This window comes from Maylandia zebra, linkage group LG2, assembly GCF_041146795.1.
Source record: "Maylandia zebra isolate NMK-2024a linkage group LG2, Mzebra_GT3a, whole genome shotgun sequence".
In the NCBI taxonomy this organism is placed as follows: Eukaryota; Metazoa; Chordata; class Actinopteri; order Cichliformes; family Cichlidae; genus Maylandia; species Maylandia zebra.
In genome coordinates, this window is record NC_135168.1 from 32,921,440 (window position 1) to 32,943,481 (window position 22,042).

At 41.1% G+C, this 22,042-nt stretch overlaps 1 protein-coding gene across 1 annotated transcript in view; it reads right to left on the reverse strand.

The window, feature by feature from the left end:
* The window catches only part of tenm1 (teneurin transmembrane protein 1), a 195,744-nt gene that overhangs the window by 103,032 nt on the left and 70,670 nt on the right, over positions 1–22,042 (reverse strand). The window contains exon 5 of the mRNA XM_014409889.3: positions 17,927–18,165. Coding sequence (XP_014265375.2) covers positions 17,927–18,165 — 239 coding nt within the window. The remainder of the gene's footprint in view (positions 1–17,926; positions 18,166–22,042) is intronic.

The window sequence follows — 22,042 nt, forward strand, 5'->3', positions numbered from 1 at the left end:
ACAAACTGTCACGCACACATGCGTGCATGCCTGCGCACATGGCACATGTGCACACCAACACAGAACGTGGCAGTGGTGGGCAATTAAGGCAGATCTTGTGAGTCTGAGCCCAGGGCTAGTATTAAAGCGCTAACACAGGCTTTTATGCATGACTAATGATGCTTTGAAAGCTGCTGCCGATTCACAATCCATATGGGCCTTTTAAACAACAAAGGGTATGAGAGAGAATACTGGATTCCCCCCTCCCACTCATAAAATTGTTTACTAGGACGGGAAACCAACATGCTGTTAAATAAAAACAACTAACACACGCCCATTAAGGAAATGAATTAGTTTTTTGCGAGTGTTGTCAGTAAAGTGTTGAGTAAAACATTCAGCTGTGTTCTGACCAATCACGAGGTTCCATTCATTCAGGCTTATACTTGAGCAGTGTTTTAATTTTTTTTTTTAATTTCTTTAAAAGAATCTAAAAAGGTAATGTGCCTTTGCTGATAGGAAGAACAAAGCAAATGAAATAAATCATTGCAGTTTTTTTTCTCCCCTCCTCTGACACATTTGGAACATCAAACAAAAGCAAAGACTTAAATCAAAAAGTTACTATGTGCTGGTGGCAGTCAGAGGATGGCTGCTGCATGCAGATCAAGGTAGGGAACTTCTAAGGACTTCAAACATCTTCACTGTCTGTCCTCTGTCTGCTGATTGCCGACACCCAGAAAAAGCACTTGACACGAGCTTGATAACGCTCGCGTAAAATGGCTGCTTAGAAAAACAAATCCACAATTATACGGCGCAACCAACACAATCACACAGGTACGGCGCAGACTCACACTTTTCTCATCTGTGCATACATGCATGCATGCACACGCCTCCACAGTCGCCCACACTCCACCCCCTCCTGATGAAGGATACCTAATTAAAACTCCAAATAGTTCAAAGCCATTTGCTGCTACTTTCCTTTGAGGAAGCACAGAGGAGAGGGGTGCGAGGCGGGGAAATAAAACTGTTTTCTCTGAAAAATACCAGCAAATCTATGATGAGCTCTGAGAGTTGAAGCCAACAGGGTCCCATGCCTCACTCTGGCATCTACGGGGATCAGCAAATCATACATTTCTACTTTTGACTAGCACTAGCCACTATTGGTTTAGCTATCTACTCATGCACAATATGAGCTCTTCAAAGCAGAACACTGACGATTACCAGGGCCATGAGGGAGACGTCATGCATCATTTAGCTCAAACTAATTGAACTGTCAGTCTGTGACGAGACCAGACATGGACACGCACAAGCTCCTCACGTCAGTGTGAGTACGAGTCAGTCATTTTTAAACATCTCTTGTTTTCTTTTTCTTTTTTAAAAAAAGGCGACGTGGGGGATTTTTCGCATAAACACCTTGCTGTGAAAGTACCTGTGATGATTCATTTTGATGCTGGAAAAAAGGATGTCAAACAGTAACCCAAATGATCTTCCTTGTACATTTAATTTCATGGATTTAGCTTCCAGCAAAATCCTTTCGGTTGTCTGGTACTGCCCGTACTGCATCCTTAGCAGACAGGTGGGAGGAGAACGGAAGCAGGTAGAAAGAAACTCATGAAAAAAGCACACACACAGTGAAGGTGGTCAAAATCACACGTATTTGACACTGACAGAATTAGCAAGAGCGCCGCTGAAATTTCCTTTCGACCACGGCAATTATCTTTCTCTTAAAATACACCATAAAATATCATACCACACCTAAAAATGTAGGTTTGTATTCCTCGTCACAGTTTGTATGGCATTATATTTGGCAGTGGAGTGGAGTGGAACAACCTATCATAGTTTCATAAATTAGTCTGTAAGAGTGCTCAGTGAGGGATGACAAGTTATTCCCAAACTGATACATTTGGCATTTCCACCATTAAGTCTCTCAGACTCCATTCTCTCCTCGCTTCCTCTCATCTGAATTGCTTTTCTTGCTCTCCATGTTTGTCTGGTGTCCCCCACACCTCTGCTGGCCAAGTATTACCCACTACAGTTATGACTCTGCAGCGACAGTCCTCACCGGCTCTCCTACCTTCTCCTCGTCACCACTCCATCTCTCCTCAAAACACCCTCAGACCCCACTTCTCCTGCTCCTCCTCATCAGCCCTCCCCCCATTCTCTGTCTCTCTCTCTCTTACTTTATGGCTGTTGACCTTTTGCTTGAACACTTAGCATCTAGAGTTGCACAGCATGCATGCACACGCAAACACACCGGAGCAAGAAGGGAACAAGGACCTCTGAGTGTGATGAGGAGATGATGGAAGAGTGAGCGTTTGAGCATATGCTCTTGTACTTTTGAGGATCTAATGTCCAAACAGTAATATTAATACCAGTGAGGACATATTTGTTGGTTTGTCATTTAAGCAAATGAATTCCGGGCATTTAAAACTGAGCACTCATAGAGCCCATAATGTGGACAGGAATGGGAGTTTAATATATGTCTATCTATTAGGCATGTAGAGGTTACAAGGTTTCAATTGCTGCAGGTTATTCAGTGCCAAAGAGACATGAAAAAAGATGAGCAACTGCTGAGCATGAAGGTTTATTCTTGACCTTAACATTTATTCTGTCAGACCCCTGACTCACAGACAAATTAATATCGTTTTTGGACACACAAACGATACTGGCACAGTCGTCATAGAGATGTCCTGTCGTCCTGGGTTACGCTATCCTACACTCTAGAAAATCACAGAGACCTTGGAGAATCTGGATTATATCGTCAAATGAACTGTGGTGTTAGTTCTTATCTGTGATGATAAAAGGACATGCAGTCTCCTGAGGAAATATAAGAAAAAAGTCAACTACAACCCCCTCAAACAATGTTGGATAAACAGAGTAACGGAGTGTTTAATATAGGCCCTTTGTGACACCTTGATATTTTTATTGTTCGCATTTCTTTATTAGATCAAAAGGAGAAATAACTTAATAGAAAATAATTTTTCCCACAAAACCATGTAGAACATTTAAACCTTCACTTGATGTTTTAGAAAATAAGCTTGCTTTCTTGGCAGGGCAATATGTACAGTAAATATGCAGGTACAGCTAGCTGCTAATTAGCTTAGCTTAGCTTAGCTTAGCCCCATACATTTCTTATTTGTTTTAAACAAGGCATCAGTTCAGTCCATTAATTCACTGCCTGTTTAACTCCTTTCCCTTTGTGCAGATTCTCCCTTTGACTGAGTTTCTTCTGATTTCCTGCCTCTTAGAAACAAAAGGATGGGAAGTGCTGCTGAGCTAAAATGCAGCAGAGCAGTGTCTGTAGCATATTTAGGAAATGCACTGGAGTTTAAACTATGTAGAGCCAAGAGTAGAAAAAAACTGAACAGAGAGCCGAAGCCTGTGCTTTCAAATCATGAGGAATACATGTACAGATATACTGACCTCATGATTTCAGACTCTGGCCATGTGTAACATACTCATCCACTGTTGTAAAAGTATTTATATAATAGAACCACCCCCCCACAGGAATCTGAACTTGTTAGTCCACATAACTGCCTGGAGACATTTCAAAGATGGCTACTGAGTGGCAAGAATTTCATCTAGAGAGACACCGGCACCTCTTTCCATTTAAAATACAGAGACGCTCTCACAGACTCACTTCCACACAGTGTGCAGCCAGTTATGCGAGCAGCATGTGCTCAGCCTGACCCTTCATTCTCGCTCCCTTTTCCTCCTGCCTGTCTATCCATCCCTCTCAGCGTCCATCTTTCTCTCTTGTGCTTTGGCGAAGGCACACGTTAGTGAGAGGACTCTGAGTTAGTCCAGTCATTATAACTGGTGAAGGAGCAGCGGCGTCGGCAGCAGCACAGTGCCAGCGATGAGCAGCAGTGCAGTGAGCTAACAGGCTGAGGCGCGCGCACACATGAATCATTGATCAGTGTGACAGTGAGATGACTGCCAGAGGTAATAGGACGGTACCGCTGTGAGGGGGGTTCTGTGCTGTACCCTCGCTGTCGGCTACCCCGCCGAGATGTGTGCGGAGGATGAGGAAAGCTGAAGAGAAGAGCGTGGGGTGGAGGGAGCGAGAAACAGACAGTTCACTATTAAAAGAAGGAGGTACTTGATGTGGCTTTTTCAGGTTTTCTTAAACTACCGTGGAGAGAAATGAGAGAACAGAGAAGAATTCAAGCTGGTGGAAATTTAGTAGCAAAGTGAGGCTTGCTGAGATAGCAGCAGCATCATAAGCTTTCTCACATTAGCGGCTAAAACGCAAAGATGTACAGATTACATAGGAGACAAACCATTTCAGGTGGTCGACATGGCGACAATGCTAGCATGCAGCATTCGCTCTTGTTGTCAGGCATGTATGTGTCTCCAGATTAGATAAAAAATGATTGTGTGCTCCTATGACGATTAGATTTCACACTTGTGGTGGGAGAAAGTGGGAGATGTGCATGTGAGCATGCATGTGTTCATTCCTCTTTAACCACTGAAGTAAACCAGATATCGTTATCAAGTATTTGTATCAGTCCTGGGCAGAGCTGTGGGGCACAATGGGGGTGATTGACTGTGAATACACTGCCTTATCGATAAGCATTACAGCCAAGGTAGCACTGCAGTCAGTTAAAAATGATTTATCAATACCCTCACACAAGTGGAAACACATCCTGGCCTGATTGCCAAGTCCTTTTTCGCTCGTAGACATGGCTAACCGCCGACTATATTCTGTCTGACAACCAAAGACTACAGCCAGCTTTGCCCAGCAGCAAACACTTTCAAGCACATCAGTCATTCGATTTAGTGCGTAGTTTAGCATGTACAGTAAAGGCAATTGCTCATCCAAGTTCTGCATGGCTGTGTCAGCCTCTAGCTAAGCCAAGACTTCTGAGGGATGGGAGAAAGAGAGGCAGGGGGGGGAGTAAAAAAGAGGAGAGACAAATGGGGAAAAAACAAGTGTGAAGGAGAGTGAAGGAGAGGGACTTCAGAGCCAATAAAACAAATCTGTGTCTAAGTCAACGTTAGAGTAGAGACTAAGAGCCCGGGGGTCCGCGTGCCCTGCCGCATTTTCGCCTGTCGACCCTCGCTTCACTCTGACAGAAGAGAGGTGCTAAAGTGTTTTTCTTACTCCCCTCCACAAACTCCTTGAAAGCTACTAATGCCACTGTCAAGACTGTTTAACTTGTGTGCTTTTTGCATGCATGACGGACTGTCTTTCGTGGGTGTGTGAGAGAGCATGAGCAGAGGCTCATTGCCGCAATTTTTTAACCGGTATAAACCTCAGGACTCATCATTGGTTTGACCTTGCTAATCTGAAATGGGACGTCTCGCTCGGATAAAGGGATGAAATGACGGAAAGAAGGATAAACGAAGAGCGGAGGTGGTGACACACTTCACGCGTCTTCAATGATGAGATTTGCTGTACACGCCGGTGTTTATTTACCAGTAAAACTCGCTGTCACACTTATCTAGTTAGTCATGGTTGCGACAGTACACCAAGTCCAACAGATCACAGCTTTCTTCTTCACGCATTTCTCTGTTGTTCTTTCATTTCCCATCACGCCTCCTCTCTCTTTCTGTCAGAGTCCCCCCATCTCTCTCCATCTGTCTCCCACTAGCTGTCTCACTGATCTGGTCTCTTACTGAAAGCTGAGTAATGTTACGGCGGGCAGGATATTACTCAATGAGCAGGGGATTGCCGCCATGTTACATTTCCCTCTGGCAGCCACCATCTACAGCTGAAATGCTGAAATGCTGCAGACAAACAGCGACGCAGCACCGCCGGTCATATACGAGCTCCATCTCTGCTGGTTTGGAGCGTGGGTGCATGCCTACATTTGTGTGTGTGATAGAGAGGATCGGGAAGATAAGGAAATGCGTGTGTGTGAGTTGCCACGCGGTGCCTACCGTGCACGTGTGTGAACTCGCCCAGTGTACCGTTGGAGCTATTGAGGCTATTTTGTTGCAGCTTCTCTGACCTTCTGGAGACATTTTACCAAAGGGCTCTCTCACCATTCAGAGCTTTCTGACCACAGTCTGTCTACCCATTTAAAGCAATTTTACCAAAGGCTCCTGTAGCTGTTAGGGCAGTTTTAGCAAAGGCCAGCGGGTTTCTTAGAGCTGCATCAGACGACCAAAATAGAGGACTGAAAACAAAGAGAAACTGGAACAATCAATACAAACCCCAATGAGGCATGAAGCAGCTGGCTGAAAGAAGCTGGAGGTGAGGCGCGTGCTCACATGCACGGAAACACACAGAATCCAATTACAAAGTCACACATGCACCGTCTTGCACATACAAACACACACACGTTTGGACTCGTCAAGGACGAGTATTTAAGGATCATTATTTAGGCAATAATACAGTTTAAACCAATATTCAGCCTGAATTGGTCTCCATTCACACAAAAGAACACCGAGCACGATAGACTGTAGTAAGCAAGCAGACTTTGGTCCCATTAATTGCAAAGCAAAGAGAGAAATGAGAAGGATCTACAAATGTGCTGCCAGTTACACACCATTATTTATGCATCGTTCTGTATGCCTAGAAATAAATAAATAACTGAAATGCATGGCTAAAATACAGCAAATTGTATGAATACATGTATTTGTGCTAAAAAAAATAATGTTTTTACTCTTCAAAATCTGAATAAATACATACTTTTTAATTAACTAATGAGTCATTAGCTCACAGCATATACAGTAAAGTGACTGTCCTGTAAATCTGAGATAAATATGCTTGAAAACATCTGTCGGGGCAAAAAGGATAAAGCCAACATCAGCACAGAGCACCTCTGCGTTAGCTGCTGTACTGTGATTGAGTCGCTATGTGTGTGACAGCGTTTTTTGTGTCCACCTTAACCGCTCTCAGCCGGAACACTCCGAATAGAAAGGATTCTACTTTCCCGGCACTACTGGAAACAAGCTGTAGCAGCCAATCTTACCTACTCAGCATTGCTGAGTAGATAATTGGTTGCCAGTTGCCCTCCATGACAGAGCCACACAATGAAGAGGATCGCCGCTGATCCCAGACAAACAGGCAACCACCTGTTCAGAAGCTTTCCTTCGGGGGAAGGTAACATTTCATTAGAGCTACGCCAACTCAGCACCTCAACGGCTTCGTCCCGACAGCCATCACCAGACTGAGCTGACCCTCTAACGTTACCTCTATACACAATCTCTGGCCTACTGCCCACCACCTGCTATCAGAACAGACTGCAAACCTCTTCATGCAAACTGCTCACTCTATTGAGGTCATTACTGCTACACACTAGTTTCTGTAAGCTAACGAATGCATTGCAATGCAGTATTTTTAAAAAGACCTCATTAGTACTGCCTCCACAGTCTTGTGGTGTTTTTTTCCCCAGCTTTTGTCCATCTGCCGATTATTTCAGTAGCTCATGTCACTGAAGGTTCAAAATCCATGAAGCATTTTTGCACTGACTGCTTAGCACAGCATGCTGCGCAGTGGCTGGAAGACTGTGCTGTCTGATTGCATATAGGGTTCAGTTCAGATGGAATAAAAGTAGGAGACCCTCAGCCGAGTGAATCAGCACAGTGGAGCTCTTCCCATTTAGACTTGGACCATCCTTTTATTTATGTCTTGTAGATGGATTTATTCAAAGTCTTTGCTTCTTTGTCCTTTCTATATGTATGCTGAAAATCAGGCCATGGACTTTCAATATTTTAGTATTAACTAGTAAAATTAAACATTTCTTAATAAGTTCACTTCTATTACCGTTCATACCAGTTAACTGTGCAACATGCAGGCCCTGTGTTTGGCTGTTGGTAGGAAGAAGAGGGCCTTGTTGTCACAACAGGAGAAAATATCTTAGGTAAAGCAAGGAATGCTACATATTTTCTTCACTAGCAATACCAGTTTTCATGTTTTCTCAGCTCCATACCAAAGTGAAGTCCTTTGTTCACGTTTCTGTGTTTGCTATGTTCGCTATTAAACTGTGACAAGTTAAACGAGAGCCCAGAGCACTAGTGTTGAAAAAGAACAAAGCTACCAAGCATTGTGTCCAAGCTGGGAAAGCCTTTCTCTTTTCAGTCTCTGAGAAACCGTGTCTGTGATAGGAACTATCATGTCTAAACACTTCCAAATAATATTCAACTTTCAGGAATCACAAGTGGTGTGCTGGTCAGCACCGTTACTTCACAGCAAGAAGGTTTAGGTTGAATGTATTTATGTGAGTATTTCCTGGTAAACCATCTTCCTCCCACATTCCAAGGAGATGCTTGGGGTTGGTGATCAGAAACTGGCCATAGGTGTGACTTTGAGTGGGAGTGGTGGTTTGTCTCTATGTGTTAGTCCTGATTGGTGGCCTGTCCAGGCAGTACCCTGCCTCATGTCCTGTGACAGCTGGGATAGCCACCCCGTGTGACCCCTTATGACTCAATAAGTAGAAGAAAATGGATGGATAGGCAGGAGAGGCCTAAAGGTCCCATGCACATCCATTCAGTCTAACTTTTACATATTCACTACACTTTATATAGTTTCTGTATATTCAGCCTAGATCTACCTCCAACTCTATACTTCTGAATAACTGTGCAATCAGTAACGATAAAAGCACACACAATGTTATTCATGCACTCTGAATGGGGCTGCATTCATTTTCGCTGTACCTTTTGTGCGATGAAAATAAAGATTCTGACTCTATTTCTGTTACATACTTTGTCACTAGCTTTGTTACTTTTCTACATTTTAAAAACACCACAGGAACTTTTTGACCAGACATAAGGTAATTTATTAAAGCACTGCAAGTGCTCTAGCTCCTATAACAGCCACTTTTAGTCTGTCACCAATGTCTGGGACGTTACAAGAAATCCTTTATGTAGGTTTGAAGTCACTCAAAATGTTTTTATTTGAAAAATCTAACTTTTATGCAAGGTGACAAAGAATTATACTGAACACGATGACAAGGTTGGAATAAAATAAAATAAAATAGAAATTTTGTCCTTAAAAATGTGTTTTTGTTATCAAACGAAGTCACGTGTCAGCAGATAGAACTTTGCAAATCTTTGGTATTCACCTAATGTTTCCTGAAGTGCTTCCCACGAACCGGTTTGACAGGCAGTTGGACACTTCTCACATATCACACGGTCATGCTGTCTCCCCAAACAGCTCAACAGGGTTGAGAGTTAGAGAGATTGTGCTAGCCACTCCATCACAGGCAGAGACCACCTGACTTTGTTTCTGATCAGCTCTTAGAAAGTACGGAGCCACCACTGTTTTAAAGCACAGGCTTACTGGGGCTCAAGCTGTGGGGTCTGACGATGTAAAGGGTCCAAGTGGCTTTAGGTGGGGAGAATAAAATTCACCAAGAGGAGAAAAAAAATCAACCTTGACTTTTTGCACAATGGCCAATTCTCATGCTTCTGGCAGGCGTCAAACTCTTTCAATGTCTGTGTCGCGCTTTCATGCTGCCCAAACTAATCTCATGCTAAATAAGAAAGCCTTTACGACAAAAAAAAAAAACTTGTAAAATTTAACATTATTTTTTTTTCTTCCAGGTCTGAACAGCAGGCTTTTTCCGCATTTCTTGCCTCATTCACTTTGCTCCGCAATTTCACATCTATTACAAACTGAAATGTCCGTAAAAAAGTCATACCAGTGAGTGGTGAGAGACTCGCTCGCATGTCTAGAAAGTGTAATAAAAGTGCTTCGATAAAACATTATCAAGAGCTGAAGTTGTGTTTGTTGCTTTGAGCTGTGCCCGTCTGCGGAGTTTATTTAATAGCTGCGGCATCAGACGGCAGCAGGATCCATCCACGAGCGTCTTCAAAGCGAGAGAGTCATGCACATTTACATAGTCGGTACAACAGAGGTAACATCATCATTATTCACAACTATTAATTATTCCCTACACAGAGATGGGATCAATCAGGTTCTAAAGGCAAATGAGATTGTGTTCGTTTCTACTCTGCATCATGTTCATTACTGTGTACGCATTAAGCATGGTTGATGCTTTTGCAGTTGGGATGCGGTTGAGAGGTCATTGACCTGTTTACGAGGGAACTGGCTGTGACTGATAGACGTCCACAGGGCATGGCACGGGGTTGGAAAATAGAGTATTAGCCTTCTTGGTTCAACTTCTCAGTTATCTTCCAGAACACTCCCGCTTAGCACCACCCAAACAACCCTAATGAGCACTCCTCCAACATCTTACTTGATCCTACAAATGTTCTTATTTTTAATCTGGACACCTCCCTCATATGTTCTTATATCCAACACTGGTTCTCTTTCACCCATCCTAATAGTTTCTATTCAGTGGTCAGTCACATGTACAACATCTCTGCCTCAAAGGTAAGCATGCTGGAGTTGCCTCCTAACTGGTCATTTTGAGACTGGTGCCAATTAATACAGCTGCCAGCTCCTATGTGCGGTTACCCCTTCTGAAACTACAGACCCTTATGTACTTGTCCTCTTGCTCACATTTCTTTTATTCATTTTAAGACCAGCTGGTGCTGTTCTGTGAAGGTAGCAGGCTACAACCTAATGTTTTTTATGGCATTTTCCCCACGAGGTATAGCCCTCGTTTTTTTACAGAACGATTATTCTGACGAGTTTCGAAACAAAGTTGTTGTTGTTTTTCTGTTGTTTTCTTTTTTATGGCCATTTTCAGGCTACAATCAAACCCACAGAGGCTGTTGCTACACACACTCAAATAACCAAATTTATTGCTTCCTTAATCAGTGCAACAGTTTTTTGCATAATTGGGATTGTTTTGGTTTTCTAATTATAAAAACATTACTTCACGTAACACAATGTTCCACTGGAACACAGGACTGATGAAAGTTCATTAAAAATTATGAATGATTTATAATTAATAGTCACTTCTTTTAAATGTCTGTTACAACATTTGTACTAAATGAGTCATTTTGATACAAATAAATCTGTGTTTGTCAAACGTTTCACTTTTCTGGGGTTAAACATCGATATGGATTTATGTGTTTTAAAAAAATATATAACAAGCCCCACTGGTAGGTTTGTGGGGCTTGTATCAGATAGGCTGGAAACTGTAATGGAGATTTGTTTGTTTTGTACGAAGGTTTTTCTTAGTCTTCCTAGATAAGCTAGATATTAGATTATTGGTTAATGATCTCAGACATGATTTGTAAATCATTCATAGCCAGTAGATGCTCTTTGTTTGGCTCACATTAGCTCAGCAATCGTGACAGCAGTCGGTAACTGCAGTGTCTATACCCTAACGTCTTCTGTCACACTGTGAAAGCAGATGAAGAGTAAAAATTATTTCGCCTTGATTGTAACATCAGCTGCTACATTTTTAGGCATTGTATATAAAAACAGCAGCAGACAACACATTAGACTTTTTTGACAAATTCTAGCTTTGATTTCATTTCAGTTTATGAACTCTGATCTGCATATATCTAAAATTTGGAGATAATTACTATGAACAAAGAATTAGAATAATACAAATGCAGATTTGTGTCTTTTATCTGTTTTTAAAAGGTTTTTGACAGGAAACAGCCAAGAAAATGATTATATTGATAAATGGAGGCTTACTGAATGATATTCAAAGCTCTTTTTTGGATGTCAGCTGCATTTTGCTACATTCTCTGTCAAGATGATCTCACACTGTTTTAATACTGTTGAGGTCTGGTATCTGGGGAGGCCAGTCCATCACTGATAGCGTTCCCATTACCAGATGGTATTGTGTGATGGATGAAAATCTGACTGTAGTTTCTGTGTTCATAACTCAAACCTCAACACAACTGACTGAAATTCAGCCCCAAATAATGACACAGCCTCCACTGTGTTTTACAGATGGCTGTAGACACTCGCTGCTGTACCTCTCTCCTGACCTTTTCCATACAAATTGACAACTAAATAAAGTAAAATCTGGATTCATGACTCCATCAGACACTGATTTTTAGTCCAGTTCTTGTGTAATTTGGCTACAACAGCCTTTTCTCCCTGTTTCCCTTCCTCAAGAACAGCTTGTTCACAACAACAATGCCACTGAGACCATTACTGATGAGGCTTCACTGAACAGTAGATGGATCAACTGAAGGGCCAGATGCATCTTTCAGCTCCTCTGTCAGGTCTTTGCTGGATTTTTTCCCCCTGTTTCTTAAGGACATGACTTTCACATACTGTTCCTTTGCTCAAGATAGCCCTTTAAGTCTGCCACGTTGTCTTTTGTCCTCCACTTGTCCGGTTTCCCTAGTTTTTTTAAGGACGCACTGCACACCATGCCAAAGTTTTCATCTAATAGCTCTCTGGGAATCAACTTGTTGGTGCAAAAAATTGTTTATGCCTGCACCACTGTGTTATCCTGGGGGAAAAAAGGGGATTTTATGTCAGTCTGCTCCTAACAAAGTCTGTCTGTCTGTTAAATGTAGATACAGCAGTGGTTTATCCCCTGATTTAGTTTTTTATGCTTTAATGATTCGTGGGTCAGTGTTCGCAAAGCATAACAAAAACCAAAAAAACAACATTGCTCTGAAAATGGGCAGGTAAAGAAATGAGGAGTGGCTTGAGACTTTTGCACAGGACTGTTAATCAAGACAATTTCCTCCACTGTTTTTGTTGCATAATGTTCTCCTCAAATCACATTTGCAGTTGCCCAACTTGGAAGCCAGGGAGGTCAACAACATAGAACAAGCACTTCATTTATGATAAGCTGTAATCAGCTCGGAGCTTTGAGACAGACAGGCCTGCTAGGACATTTAGAGGAGAAATCCACATTGAGAGGAAAGAACCTAAAAGCCCTGCCTCAGTTTGAAGCTGTCAAACATACCATGTGTTATATTATACATAAAATTAAGATACTTTTTTAAAAAAAAATTATAAATGTATCTGTTGATTTTCTGATAGCAATTGATTTATCAGAGTGTCTAGAGTGTGAAATTGCTTGTTTTGTGCAACAGAAAAATGATTTAAATCACCAATTTATCACATTTAGGAATACGAAACCAAAACATGAATTTCATTAATCTTTACAAATAAAAAAAAAAACGTTATCAGTTCATTTTGTTGTCAACTTTAACTAAAGTGAAAAACAATTTCAGCACCGTGTACATAAACATTGGAGCTGACAACGGAGAACTGATTAATCATGAGAAGTTTTCAAGCACAGCTGCCAAACATTTGCTTGTTCCAGCCTCCGAGACTGGTGTGCTACTTTGCCTTTTATTCCTGTGAGCAGAATATATTTGGAGATTTGGAAGAAGCCATTCACTGGAAGGCATTACCTTAGGCTCTGGAAAATCAAATTAAGACAATAATCTGTGGCTTTATCTTAATGGAAATAATCATTAGCTCTAATAAACACATGTTTTTTCTTTTAAGCACAGTTGGAAACTGCACTGTGTTTGACCTCTCTGATTAATATGCAACGTTTAAGGGCAGATGCTCGGATTTGCCATCAAACTGTGAAAGTAGATTTGCGCAAAGGAAAAAAAGACATAAATGTAATAAACTTAAAGCCACTAACAAGTCATTTGGCTCTTTATGGAACCAAAAGCCCCAAAGCGACACACACTGCACAGCAGAACCACAAAGACGATCATAGCTGAAAGTGCACGCTGTGTCTTTGTGCATGCATGCGTGTGTCTGTGTGTGTGTCTGTGGGACCAAATGTGATTTGAAGGTGATTATTTGATTGCAGGGTGCTGCTGACTTGCTCATTTCACCTGAATCAGAAGCTTCTCCCTGTTGCCATAGAGATGATTATCATTCACAAGTGAAACATCCCACCCTCTCTCATATTTGATTGAGCAACTGAGGATTGTAACCATTTAAAACAGCAAGACATTCATTAATGCAGAAAATACTCTAATTAGCTTTTTCTGACAGCATGATAAAGCAATGGTAGGTAGTTTTTTTTCCTTCTTCTTCTTCTTTTTTAACGCAGGCTTAAATGAGGCTCAAAATAGAAAAATGAGTTACGGGTAGTGTTGTCAGTAGCAATATTCTTCAAGATTACAGATGCAATCTTAATCTGTCCTCTATCTCTCCTTAAATGCCCCTTTCACTATCATAATGCCTGCCTCTCATATCTGATGGCCGTGTTGTGCTTAATAACAAGCTATGACTTGGGGAGGGAGGGGCGCGTTGGGGGATAAACAAATTAACAAAGCTATTCGCAGCCCCTGCAACACCAGGGGGTATGGGAGGAGAGGAGAGAGGGCAGTAAAGGAAGAGAGGATGGCTGCCTTAGCTAATCACAACAGGGGGCACACACCGCAATCACTTAGGCACAGTATTATCTCCGCAATCATGCATCGTCCTATTGTTGTGCTAATTGGAATTCTTAATTTGAAATACAATATTATTGCTTCATTATTTGGTGGGTTACTTTGCTTCAAATTAATAAACAAAGTCACATAACTTACACACAGAGCTTTAGACAATAAAGACGATGGTTTTCGAAGGGTGTTAGGAACGGCTTCCCAGCTGTTAAGAAACCGCTGGCAGGACGGCGCTGACCGTTAAACCGCTCGTCCACTCCGCGTCCTCACAGAGCACGCGGGATCAGTTACAAGCTTAGTTACACGTCGAAGCACTGTGGAAAGCAGTGTAAGGTTTGGCCGAGAGTCATGAAAAAAAGACGAAGATTGAGCCAAAACTGACAGCTGCGTTAAAACGATTTCCACCGAGGGGAGGAACCCTCTCCAACGCTCTGAAATGTTAGGCTCCAGCTTGGCATGCCTGTAAAGGAATATGTCATGTTCATATCCTGCAAATAATCAGCAGTGTCTGCGGAATAAAACTGCAGAAGATATACACACAACATTTTACCTACTGCAGGATAAGGAAAAGAAAAACTATGTGGGGCATCCATGAATCTACCTTCTTATTAATCCGCAAAAGGTTTGAAGAGCCAAAACAAGTAAATGAATGAATTGGAAAAATAACGCAAAATAAGTAAATGTTAGTTTTTCAAGTCAACCTACATAAAACCGGAAGAAAAGCAAAGACTGTCAGTATGTTTGACATCTCGCTTGACTTCAATTCACCTAAATGACTCATCAGTTATCCACATTGTTTCTGTTGGCTGTCAGAGATAGTTTCTGCATTTAGTGAGTGAAAAAGGTAAAAATAATTTAGCTGAGAAACATGTTCAACATGTAAAACTAATAAATAGATATAACATAAGTCTGACAACTGGATACTGGATACGGCAGGCACTGATCATATTGTGAAAAGCTAAACTAAAGACAAACATGACCTCATTTTCAAAGCAGAGTGAACTCATTTCATTCTGGATTATATTATGATAATGAGAAGAAGCGATTTGAAATCAATAAACGGGCAAAAGTCAGCACGGCGAGTATTTCGATGAAGATGAGAAAGTGCACTGGGACATTTTTTTTCTTCCCCTCTTCCTGTCAGTGGCTGTTAATTAATTCATTAAAATTACTGAATCATTATGTAATGAGAGAACCTAATCATCCTGTGGCCTGTGTCTCAACCTCTCCCCCTAGACAAAGACATTAAGTCCATGACCACTTTAATCTTGCAATTTGAATGCCTTTGATTTACAGGCTAACATATCATCTGTGCTTACATCCCATACGTCTTGGTGCGGTTGCCATGGTGACGTCAACACGGAGATCAATCACTGCCAAACAGGAGTGGAGCATGACACCAATTAAAAGGTGATGTCGTCTCCGAGTCATCACTCACACTCCTCACTAATGCACTAATTACCGGGGCTGGGACATTAATGGAATAGCATGGTTCAGCCTGGGGATTAATCTGCGTGGATTCGCTTGTGTATGTGTGATGTCTGTCTGTGATGTGTGTGTGTGTGTGTGTGTGTGTGATTAATGCAAACCCCCCGCCCTGCTCCAGCGTGACCTTGAGCACCACCACAGGAGGGAAATGAACTAGCTGGGTGGAGGGTTGGGATATCTGCACTTGGGGCAGCGGAGGGGAGCCGATGTGCTGCGGTCGAGGGCCCGGCCAAGGTTGAGGCTAAGCAGGGAGATGAAGCAATTGGAGGGGATCGATGATTAAATTTGGTGTTTGACTTTGACAAACTCTGCTAATGATCTTCCAGACCACAGACCTACTCAACAACTTTCCAGTTTTTAAGACTCTAATTACTGCAAAGATAGCTTCAGTCATAAAAACTGAACTTGATCTGCTTTCATGAGAACATTTAAATCCTTTGCACAAGGAAAATTAACAAAACTGCAGTTTAACAGCACTCCGTTACAATTAAAGGTATGACCAATAAACGCCCTGCGGTGACAATACAATTCAATTATTAACTTCACTATTTTTACACCTTCCCATCTAAGTTGCTTATTGATTTATTAAATTCTCCAACTTTTATTCCTCTCCAGAACTGAGTCTGATCCCGTATTTCCATTTAGCGTCACACAGATGCAATTACTGTTGAACTTTTATTTGGCAAACATTAATTTTCACATGGTAGTGCAGAGTAGAGTCACATTATTTCCTTTGTAACTAACAGAAGACTTGATGAAACGCAATCAGCCATGTTTTTGGGCACTAAACAATAATACAATTTATGTAATTTAACTAATTTAAGATGAGACTAAAATATAAAATTTAATGCAAGAAGACAAAATTTAAGAACTTTTATATTAATAGTTATTTCAAATAGGTTGTTGCTTATTGCTACTTATAGCTTAACTCTTGCTGTTGTCTAGTTTAATCTATAATAGCACACCGTATTTAATATTTCATGTGTAAGTAAGTAAATGTTATTTTTGTAGCACATTTAAAACCAAAAAGTTGCACTTTTACACTAAAACTAAAACCGAATAAACAGATTCCCAAAAAATGTATGCTAGACACATTCACAATATTTACATGAAACAGTCCAACAGGTACCAATCAACAGTTTCCATAAGCTTGACAGAAAAGCTTATCTAAGCCTTTAGCTTAGACTTAAAAACAGTCACAGTTCATGTTCATGTCTGAGGTCATTGGGGAGTTTTGATGCAACAGCATCAAAGACACAAGCTCCTTTTGAAATAAGCTTCAACCGCAGGATGATCAGGAGTGATTGAGGAGCAGACCTTAATGGTCTTGAGGGGACATATAGGCACAGTTTATATGTTAAATCTGTGAACTAGTACTTTGTGCAGCGTACTAAAATGCAGGCAATAGTTCAGCAGCCAGTGTTGAGCTTATTAATTTTAGGTTATCTTGGTTTAATAGTGAAAACGATACAAAACAAAAGGGATGAAAAATAACCAAAACAAAGTGCAGTAATGACATTTACAAAGTTGTGATTAATCCGAAATAAAATGTGGGGGTTAAATAGGAAGTCTTTGCTTTTAGCGAATGAAAAATCAAATTAATTAATCATTAAAGGGGAAAAACAATCGACAAATATGTAAACAGTAAAAAAAAAAAGAAAAGAAGAAAAGGTGCAGGCAATTAGGTGCTAAGCTTAGACAAACCTGGATTGATTAATATAATAAAATCACCAAGGGAGAAGTTTAATAAGGTTGTGCAACTTTGTGCAGCTGTGTGTATGTGTGAGTGTGGGAGAGAGACTGTGTGAAAAACATCAAATAAGTCACTGCATGTGTGGATTCCTCAAATATTAGTTTTGTGAGCTTTGGTCCAGAACAGCTAATTTACAATTTAGAATATCCTTCGGAGTGAAGACAATGCAATACTGCTTCAAAGTAAGAGCAAAAATTTCAGCAGGCCTGCTTTGATCCCATATCGATCGCCCTTTCTTTTTTTCTTTCCTTTTATTTAAGTTCCTATATTTATATTACCCTTTGAATACAGAAACATTGTGCATGCGTAAGGTTCCCTGTTAGAAGGCTACAGTTTGTTTCTGTATTTTTATTGCTTCCTTTTATGATTTAATTAGGCACTCTCTTGGCAAGTCCCACAATTTTCCAACTCCTCTAACAATCCCTTTTGAAAATGTAAATTTTCCACTAAACTCAGAACTCTTCGTGCTTCTCATTCATGACACGGGCTGGGTGCGTGACGGCAACTCACCGATGACGTAAGTGAGCAGCAGGGCCAGGGTGAGAGTGAGGAGTGACGCAGACAAGGCTGTGCACTTCCAGTTGCAGCAGCGGTGAGGCTTGTTGAAGGTAAACAGTGGTCTGGTCACGCTGCTGCGCGGCAGAGGCCGAGGTGGAGGGGAGTACACGGTCCCAGAGGTCAGGGGGTATCCCTGTCCCGCCCCTGACAGCAGAGCTGACGAACCAGACCCCTGCTTGAACAGGAAGTGTCTGCAGGAGAAACATACATAAAAGGTGTTATTGCAAAATGCAGTTTACCGTTACCTTCCTCAGTTACTGTTGCTATGCTTTCTCGCGGTCTCATGTGCAATTTTCAGTTATAACACCGGGACATTACTACTCTAAATTCTATTTTTTTTTTTTGTTCATGGAAAAAATGGCTTTTAGGCCCCAGCCAGAAGCAAACAAATCATGCTTTTCATTTTTCGCCAGGAACTGCTAATTATGGCAGTTGACCTGATAGCTATTACTCATTTTAATCAACTGTAGCCAGCTAATTAAGCTAACATTGGCTCTGGTAGTTGGTTCAAAACCAGAATTTTCACTTGTTAAAAAAAAGGTTTTTTGACAAGTTTGGTTTTTGGGTTCTTTTTTATTAGAGGATTTTGTTTTTTTTGCATTTGATGAAGTACAACAATTTGATAATTACTGAAAATGACACAAAATGCCAAAACTAGTGAAACCAAATGACCATTTATTTTATCGCAAATAGCTGAGCCAGATTAAGAAGCCTGGATGGATTCATACATACAGAACTAAAGGATCATCATTTCTTATTTACAATGACAACATCCAACAACATGAAACAAACATACATGTTTAGTGCTCGCCTCTGTCAGTGCGCCCCAGGGCAGCTGTGGCTACAATGTAGCTTGCAATCACCTGTGTGTGAATGTGTGAATGACTGAATGTAGTGTAAAGCGCTTTGGGGTCCTTAGGGACTAAGTAAAGCGCTAAACAAATACAGGCCATTTACCATTTACATGTTGTGTCTAATATGGCTGACATTACCATGTAATACCAATCTGAAAACTGTACAATTATCTTTTTGTGGTAGCTACAGGCTCCTTTCAGACCATCCATCTCTTTGCATTTCTCCCACCGTCTGATTTCAAATATAATCTATTAATAAAGCTAACTTTCCAGTAAGGCTTTTTTCAGTTATCAGATGAGGGAAGAAGCCTAGATGTTACCCAGCAGTCACTTCCAAACCGTTGCCAGTCCCCTGTTAAAATCCTGATCTTGTATAATTTGAAACAAGACTTGCTGATCTGTCATGTGGCCACCTATATGCTGCTCCTCTCTGCCATTGAATGAAGAGTGTAGTGCATTTAAAGCTACAGAAACTCAAACAGCCTGTTTTTTAATGGGGCTAAAACCAGAGATCTACAGCATACTGATAGTAAAAGAAAAGAAAATCTGGACTTTTCTCAGTTGAAACTTTAAGACACATTCTGAATGAAACTATTATAACATGTAGCTTTTAAATACTGTATTTTTCACCCCAATTACAGTACCTCACACATCACCTATTCAAGTGGAGAAAGCTTGAAAGTTCTGCTAAGCAGAGCTACGGTTAAGCTATGACTGGACCGTTGCTCTTCAAGGCGACAGGTTAAACAAGCGCTGTATTAATTGCTGCCCTAATCTTACAAGCGAGGAGCTGTTCTGCATTCGGCGCTCTGCAAAGTAACTCCTACCTCTGGGACCGCTGTTGGTGCTTTTGTAAAGCAGATTACAGTACACAGCTGGAAACGATCACAGTAACCATGCAGGCCTATCTAGGACAGTGCTTCAACGCTTCACCAATTAGCACAGTGCAGACATCATTTTTCTCAGGTATCTAGTATCATATTCTGATTCTATTCATGCAAATCTGTACTCGGTGGATTTCAGTCTCACGCTGATGCACGCCTGACTGAAGCTCATTTAAAGAGCCCCCAAGGTGGGGGACTTTAGAAGAGACCACTATTTTTTGAATGATGAATACAGACTCAGGTTTCACATATCACAGAGAGGGCAGACTGTTCCACTTTGCCCATGCATGAACACTCAGTCCTTTTTTGAACCTGTCCAGAATAAGCACTTAGTGCTGTGCAAAAGAAATTCAGCTAAACTGTTAATATCTTACGTGTTTGTCTCCATTTGTGTGCCTGTAATCTAAGCAATCTGTTAAACTTCCAAGAAAAGCATCATCAAAAATTAATACAGGAACCAAATCCAAGGAAGAAGAGTAGTCTGAGGAAGTCCCTAAGCGCTAGGATTCTACTTGTAATTTATAATGTGTTCTGGAAAGCAGGCAATTTTTGTGGCAAATGTATACCACATACATTATTCACAGTTACTGCATTATAACAATCAGACAACGGACAGTATTGGAATGTACTGCATGCAAGAAACAGCTATGTAATACACTTGTAGCACATTATAGATAAAGTATAGGCTGACAGGCTGAAAAAGGGCATATATGACCAAGTATCTCTCTCTGGTGCAACGTTATGAGCCACTACTGTAATGCAGAGCAGCACTGATATGAAAGAGAATGAAACAGCCCTGGCAGCCAAGGATCAAGGACTTACCTATTCCTTTTTTGACTCATCAAAGCGACTACTTAAGTTATACGGCTGTATTCGTTAAACGACGATGAGGTTTATTCTCATTATGAAAAAGAGTGTGTTAGATTGCCACTGATGATAGGAAACTAAGCTGCGGGGCAATTAATCTAAGTAGCATTTCATCTATATTGTGTTTGGATAATGGGGGGCGAAGGTTGGATGGTGTCAGATGAGAAGCAGGGAATGGAAATTATGCAACGTGGAAAAGTAGATCTGGGTAAAGCAATTATAAGCGATTCCAGCTTGATCTGGCCGTACCGGATCCCATCAAAAAAATGAATAAAGACTGCTGGTGGTGGGAAACAAAGGATGGCTATGAGACAGCATCAGAAAGAGAAAACAGCTATGAGTCATTGTCTTATTCTCTGCACTGTGTGTGTGTGTGTGTGTGTGTGTGTGTGTGTGTGTGTGTGTGTGTGTGTGTGTGTGTGTGTGTGTGTGTGTGTGTGTGTGTGTGTTTTTCCAAGCAAACAAAGAAAACAACAAGAAAATATCTCTGAGCTCCTGCAATTCACAGACAGCATTATTGCTCCAGATTACTGTGTGCTCTCCAGGGGTTAATATTGGCTGTTGGTGCGATATGTTGGGGGATATGTGCAGTTCGCCAGAGTGTTATTCTGTCCATGCAGTAAAAGGTGCGAGGTCACAGGCTGCCGGCAGGACACCAGTCTCTAAAGGGACCTCACAAGACAGGCCATTAAAGTGGTGCCAGACAACAGACTGACAACATCGCTGGACTCCAGACTCTAACGCTGTCCTCACACATGGCTAAACTACATCAATCTCCTTTATCCATTTAACTGTTATCCTGCCCTGCAGGCGCATTTTACTTAAAAACAAGAAAACTGGGGCGACAGTGGACTTCTCCATGAAGGACTTTGAATTTCAACTGAGAACTATAAGCTTTATTGAAAAGTAAAACAGGAGAACAACATATGTCTTCCAGGTGTTCGCATTCAAGAGGACACGCTGGATGTGAGTTGATGGTGACCTTGACTTTTGATCTCTCAAAACACAGTCAGTTCAGCCTTGAGAACTTGGTGAGCATTTGTACCAGACTCAAAAACATTCTTGTGAGTACCTCCAATAGATATTGTGTTCATAACAAAGCGGCAGATGGGAGGACATACGACCGGCCAAACGTCAAGTCTGTGGCCACAGCTGTTGCAGCATCAAAGCAGTCAAGAAAAAGGACAAGTGGAGCCCCAGTGCAAGATTTTTAATGGATTTTTCTCTAGGACTTACATTGGCCTTAGATTGCTTTTTTTTTCCAAGTTCAATTAATGTTTGTATTCTCCTGTTATTGATTTATTGCCTAATTCCATGTATTACTCCTTGGATCATTGCTTCTGATGTACATTTTATTATATGCAATTAACTAATATGATATTCTACTGCTTTAGATGAGTATATTTACAACCCTCAGGTATCTATCATATAAGATAAAATAACAGATAACCTTTATTAGTCCC